This window comes from Cottoperca gobio, unplaced genomic scaffold (assembly GCF_900634415.1).
Source record: "Cottoperca gobio unplaced genomic scaffold, fCotGob3.1 fCotGob3_52arrow_ctg1, whole genome shotgun sequence".
NCBI lineage: Eukaryota > Metazoa > Chordata > Actinopteri > Perciformes > Bovichtidae > Cottoperca > Cottoperca gobio.
In genome coordinates this window covers 35001-41844 of record NW_021167053.1, presented here as the reverse complement: position 1 = coordinate 41844, position 6844 = coordinate 35001, and the positions used below count along the sequence as shown (strand labels likewise).

At 41.2% G+C, this 6844-nt stretch overlaps 1 protein-coding gene across 5 annotated transcripts in view; it reads right to left on the bottom strand.

The window, feature by feature from the left end:
* Positions 1–2547: 2547 nt before the first annotated feature.
* pcif1 (phosphorylated CTD interacting factor 1) overlaps positions 2548–6844 on the bottom strand; it is an 8094-nt gene continuing 3797 nt past the window's right edge. The window contains exons 2-10 of one of the 5 annotated variants that reach the window (XM_029428236.1): positions 6025–6177; positions 5247–5371; positions 4473–4598; positions 4254–4387; positions 4007–4161; positions 3686–3833; positions 3508–3591; positions 3331–3430; positions 2548–2735 (exon numbers count right to left, since the gene is read on the bottom strand). In XM_029428236.1, the coding sequence (XP_029284096.1) occupies positions 2724–2735; positions 3331–3430; positions 3508–3591; positions 3686–3833; positions 4007–4161; positions 4254–4387; positions 4473–4598; positions 5247–5371; positions 6025–6142 (1002 nt within the window). In that variant the 5' untranslated portion in view covers positions 6143–6177 and the 3' untranslated portion in view covers positions 2548–2723. Of the gene's footprint in view, positions 2736–3184; positions 3431–3507; positions 3592–3685; positions 3834–4006; positions 4162–4253; positions 4388–4472; positions 4599–5246; positions 5372–6024; positions 6178–6844 lie in introns of those variants that run through there. The other 4 variants (XM_029428233.1, XM_029428234.1, XM_029428232.1 and 1 more) reach the window with 4 other exon arrangements.

Below are 6844 nucleotides of genomic sequence, written 5' to 3'. Positions count from 1 at the left end.
GTTACCGTAATGACTCGATATATGCTGTAAAGCGCAGAGTCTCAGCTTTCAGAAACCGTTGACATTTTTTCGATTGCGCAAACTTTGACATAATTACGGTAATCCAAAGTTTTGCTTGCAAAATGTGTCGTCGCCGACACATTCGGTGTTAAAGGGTTAAAAACGACAAAATCCTGCAAACAGATCGTGTGTGTGTGTGTGTGTGTTTAGGATCGTCTGGAGCATCTGAGGCAGCAGTGCGGACCTCACCTCACCGCCGTCGCCAAAGACTCTGTGGAGGGAATCTGCTCCAAGATCTACCAGCTGTCTGCAGAGTACAGCCGTAGACTGAGACAGACGCACCTGAGCCTGCTGCAGGACCCCCCCACAGGTACACACACACACACCTGAACTCTGCCCACAGGTACACACATACAGGTATCTTTGTTTCTTGTGTGTGTTATCAATATGTTGGGTTAGGGTTGTTACCCTATGTTGTTTTGTATGTTCAGAGGCGAGCGCGTCCCCCCCCCAGCAGTCCCGGTTGGTCTACTGTTACCCAGTGCGCCTAGCGCTCCCCTCGCCCCCCCTCCCTCGAGTCGAGCTACACTTTGAGAATGATGTGGCCTGTCTGCGCTTCAAAGGAGAGATGGTCAAGGTCAACAGAGGTCACTTCAGCAAACTGGTCAGTTACCACGACAACACACACTGACGTTACTTTATACTTTAACACTTTATACGTTAACTCTTTATACGTTAACACTTTATACTTCAACTCTTTATACTTTAACACTTTATACTTTAACTCTTTATACTTAAATACTTTATACGTTAACACTTTATACTTCAACTCTTTATACTTTAACACTTTATACTTAAATACTTTATACTTTAACACTTTATACTTTAACACTTTAACACTTTATACTTTAACACTTTATACTTTAACACTTTATACTTTAACACTTTATACTTTAACTCTTTATACTTTAACTCTTCATACTTTAACACTTTAACACTTTATACTTTAACACTTTATACTTTAACTCTTTATACTTTAACTCTTTATACTTTAACACTTTATACTTTAACTCTTTATACTTTAACACTTTATACTTTAACACTTTATACTTTAACACTTTATACTTTAACACTTTATACTTTAACACTTTATACTTTAACTCTTTATACTTTAACTCTTTATACTTTAACACTTTATACTTTAACACTTTATACTTTAACTCTTTATACTTTAACTCTTTATACTTTAACACTTTATACTTTAACTCTTTATACTTTAACACTTTATACTTTAACACTTTATACTTTAACACTTTATACTTTAACACTTTAACACTTTAACACTTTAACACTTTATACTTTAACACTTTATACTTTATACTTTATACTTTAACTCTTTATACTTTTAACTCTTTATACTTTATACTTTATACTTTAACACTTTATACTTTAACACTTTATACTTTAACTCTTTATACTTTAACACTTTATACTTTAACACTTTATACTTTAACTCTTTATACTTTAACTCTTTATACTTTAACTCTTTAACACTTTATACTTTAACACTTTAACACTTTAACACTTTAACACTTTATACTTTATACTTTATACTTTAAATACTTTAATTTTATACTTTAACAACTTAACACTTTATACTTTAACACTTTATATACTTTAACTCTTTATACTTTAAAACACTTATATACTTTAACACTTTATAACTTTAACTCTTTATACTTACTTTATACACACTTTATACTTTAACACTTTATACTTTAACTCTTTATACTTTAACTCTTTATACTTTACAACTTCTTTATACTTTACACTTTATACCTTTAACACTTTATACTTTATAATACTTTACTTTAACCTTACTTTATACTTTAACACTTTATACTTTAACTACTTTATACTTTACACTTTACTTTATACTTTATTCTTTATACTTTATACACTTTATACTTTAACTACTTTATACTTTAACACTTTATATTACTTTAACTTTAACTACTTTATACTTTAACCCCTTAAAACTAACTCTTTAAATAATTTAACACTTTATACTAACTTCACTTACGGCCCTCCGGAAGCCCGCGAAACAGCGCCTTTGTTCTGAGCGAATACACACAGAGCGCTGGAGAGACACAGACAACAACGCGGAGAAATAGAGCCGGAAAACAGCGGATTTAATTCAAATGGAAGCAAGACGGTATGTAAATCAACACTTGTATTGCGTTGTGACTTGTTTAGAACAGTGTACCAAGTCTGTAAGGTTGCACTAGGTGTGTAATTGTACTTTATATGTGTAAATGTGCGCGTCTTCTTCAAGTAGCCTGCGTCCTAGCAGAGGCTGTGTGCAGGCTGGAGCTGGAGAGGAGGAGGTGTCACCAGAGATCACGAGGTGTCACCAGAGATCACATTCAGGCCTGTAGATGGAGCTGTGGAGATGCTGGATGATCTGGTGATGCTGTCAGACACAGAAGCCCCTCACCACATCATCAAAGATGGCAGACCCTCAACCACCCCAGGTGTCCAACCCCCTCTCGATATGGGAAACCCAGCACCAGGTGACATTTATTCCCACTTTGATGCTGCAGTTTTCAAACTCCTCTCTGAATACACAAACAAGAATGCAGCCAAAAGTCTGGAGAGAGGGAGACAGTTCACCTGGACTGAAACAACTCCAGAAGAAATCCACAGGCATGTTGCTGTACATGTCAGTTTTGGACCTGCAGAAAGATGAGCAACTTTTGGTGTAAGCAAACCATTTTCAATGTGTCATTCCCTGCCACTGTCATGTCCCCAGACTGTTCATGGCCATTTGATCTAATCTTCATCTGAGTGACCCAGAGAAAACAGGAGCAACAGGAACAGTCACTGGCAGTACCACCAAGACCTCTGCATGTGAAGGGACACTCAGAGAGGAGAGAATTACCCTGTGTGGGGGAAACCCCTGGACATATTTTCCATTTTATGGCCTGTTTTTGCAGATGTAAGAGTAAAAGATTCAAAACTTTTACTGGAAATAGTTGTATACATTTCAAACTTCAAATGTAACTGTAAATCTCTTATTCATGTACATTTGCAGTGTTTTTTGTTCACTAAACTCAAATTCATTTTAAACTGTTATTACACTCTCATAACATGCAATAAATTGTAAATGACTGCCAGATATGGAAAGTTCCAGGTATTGTTGGAAAATGCACTTACTCACAGGACATTGTCTGACCTTTTTATAGTCAAAATAAGCAAGTAAGCAAATAAGGCTTTTTAAGCTTAGGTGTTAAAGGGTTAATAAGTATTTAAGAAGTTAACATAGGTTACCATGTAGTCCTCCTTGCTGGCGGAGTGATCTCGGCGCAGCCAGCTCATGGTGTCTTCAGCGTTCCACTTCACCACCTTCCTGCTCTCTGGACTCGCATTCCTGCAGGTCAGAGGTCAAAGGTTAGAGGTCAAAGTGGACATCAGCAGGATAACGCTGATTGGTCCGTTTGGATCTACCTGGAGTCGATCATCTTCTTGGCGGCTTCTGCGTATTTAAATAGAAGCTTCCGAGCCTCCTCTTTGTACTTAATACGCGACAACCTGAGACACATACACATAAATTACATGATCAATATGTTAAAGTAGATAGAGGTTCAAGGCAACACATGTTCAGTACGTACAGACAGGTACCTACCTGATGGGAATGTCGTTCATGACCTCTCTGAACATGGACGGGGAGATGACTGGGTCGCAGTCGCTCGGCAGTAAGGCGTCCTGACCTTTGTCGATCACTTTCCTCTCCAGCAGCCAGCGGTTAAACGACTCCCGGGGCGGATCGATACCTGAACACAGACAGACAGTTCAGCTCAGCTCATGGACTTTGACTAACATGTCCCGGGTCAAGACCGTCAAGTGCCAGGTAATCCATTTCAGTTTTAATAAGCAGCGACAGTGTACTGGTGACCTCCAGAGACGGTGTTTGTGTAACGGAGTGAACCATCAGGTGTGAGAGTACCTTCTCTCTGATGGCACAGTTCGTGATAGTGTTGCCGAAGTTTGGTGACCAGCTGAGCCCTCTGCAGCTCGATCTCAGGGTGGGGGGGAAGGTGGTTGGCAGGGGGGTGCTCTCTTATCACAGCATTGGTCTGGGAGTCCAGATCCCAGTAGATCCTGATAAAAACAACAAACAAACAACATTAAACCTGAAATGCGATCGACAGAGCTAAAGATGCTAATGGGAGCAGCGTGGCCTCGGCACTCACACAGCCGGTCTGTATGGAGCGGGGGCGGGGCTCGGAGTTGTGGGTGTGGCTGCTTGGGCCTGTTTGTCTTCGGGGGCAGAGTTCCAAGGTTTGACTCCAGGGGTGCTGGGAGAGATGGGCGTGGTGGGCTCCACCTGGAAACAACGCAATGTCAGATTATGTCACATAAACTAAAGGACTCCGTTTCCCACAATCCACTGCACACGTTCTCTTTCGTACCTTCGCTCGTTTAATGCTGTTAGGCCCCGCCCCCTGCTCCTCAGAGCTCCTCCTCTTCCTCTGACCGTTACCAAGGTTAGCGTCCCCGCCCTCTGCTGGGGCAGCATTCAGACCTAAAGGGTCAGACTGCAGAGACAGACGAGTCTTTTAGAGTAACGATTTACGACAAATACAGTTTTTAAAAGTTCGTCTTCCATCTTTTGAGAATGGAGTTTTAATTAAATACTTGTTTGATAATGTTTTTCTATTTCCTGAATATCTTTATAAAGCATGAGGGAGGAGGGAAGTCACGTGTTTGATAAATTATGTGTGTGCATGCAGGAGGACGACGCAGGCCAAAAATAATCTGTTTTATATTTATTTTTTCAAAGTCGCACATCAATATAATTTTATGTTTATCTTCAAGCAGAATATGACGCGGTGTGCGAAGTGTGTTTCTAAGTTTCTCCCTGAGATTAAAGGATCAACAATCAGGTGTAAATGTTCACTAGTCGTGTCGCCGAGGTTATGATGAGGACTATAAAACAACATTACTCCTTCCTTGTTACCTTTCACAATAAAAGCTCTACATACACTAACTGTTTACCACTCACAGGAGTAAAAGAGAGAATGATGTTGAATCTATTCAAACCTTTTATTCATTGAGTGATAAATAAAAGGTTTGAACAGTAAAGGCCTTTAAATTGGCTCCACCTGCTGACAGACTGCCAAAAACTAACTTCCTGTTGTTGTTGTTGTTAAATCAGCTAACACCTTAAAGGAAACTTTACTCACGATGACGTCATGCTGACCCAGCACTGGGACCTCCCACAGGCTCTGATTGGTGAATCTGTTGAAATAATACGGACGGTTCTCCCTCCGAGACCAACACTTAGACCATCCAGCCTGCACCAGTTCATCTGTCAGAGAGAGAGAGAGACAGGTCAGAGAGAGAGACAGGTCAGAGAGACCAACACTTAGACCATCCAGCCTGCACCAGTTCATCTGTCAGAGAGAGAGAGACAGGTAGAGAGAGAGAGGTCAGAGAGAGACCAACACTTAGACCATCCAGCCTGCACCAGTTCATCTGTCAGAGAGAGAGAGAGACAGGTCAGAGAGAGAGACAGGTCAGAGAGACCAACACTTAGACCATCCAGCCTGCACCAGTTCATCTGTCAGAGAGAGAGACAGGTAGAGAGAGAGAGAGGTCAGAGAGAGAGACAGGTCAGAGAGAGAGACAGGTCAGAGAGACCAACACTTAGACCATCCAGCCTGCACCAGTTAATCTGTCAGCGAGAGAGAGACAGGTCAGAGAGAGAGACAGGTCAGAGAGACCAACACTTAGACCATCCAGCCTACACCAGTTAATCTGTCAGCGAGAGAGACAGGTCAGAGAGAGACAGGTCAGAGAGAGAGACAGGTCAGAGAGAGAGACAGGTCAGAGAGAGAGACCAACACTTAGACCATCCAGCCTGCACCAGTTAATCTGTCAGCGAGAGAGAGACAGGTCAGAGAGAGAGACAGGTCAGAGAGAGAGACAGGCACACAGAGGGTTGACAGACAGGCAGGTTACCTGGCAGCTCAGGTGGTTTGGATGGAGAAAGGGGCGGTCCCTGAGAGGAGGCGGAGCCAGAGGGAGATGGCATCATGGCTGCCTCCCCCTTCACCGATCCCTCGCTGTCATTGGACATCTCAGCTGCTCGTCAGAACGACGTCATCGACCTGCCTGGACAGGAAGATGCACTTTAAACTAATTATTATTCTACAGAAATGTTTGTGTTTCTCAGAAGTTAATAATCAATTATTTAATTATCAAAAATAGTCACTGATTACATTTTTGTCCATCTGATCAACTAATTCTTTCATCTTTTGCAGAGTAAAAAATCTGACAACAGCGACCTCTGGTGGAGAAACTGGAGTCTAAACATTTACAGTTTCTGAGCACATGACTGATGATATCCGCGCAACATTCATAATAATACTCATCTGTCAAAGTCTCTGTAGTCCCACATAACGTTAGCTGCTTGCTAGCTAAGTTGGTTAGCCTTGTGGCTCCTAGACGCTGAAAGTAACTTTAATATTGTCATAGACAATAAGCGGGGTTCTCGCTACGTACACACAAGCTCCATCTAAAAGCAGCATTATATACTCTTCTTGGTACGACTAAACTTGGTGATGGCCTAGAGCAGGGGGGGAGCCTTTTTCTTATCAAGGGCCATTTTCTTTTACAACATCCTTCGAGGGCCGTACTAATTATTGAACTCATAACCTCTGCACATTGTCTTTAAGACACATTCATCTCACTTTTCTTTTATGCTAAATGCAAAAAAGCAACTTTTTTATCCTGTATCTTTGTTTTATCAGAAATCCTTTATTAGTCCCACAACGGGGAC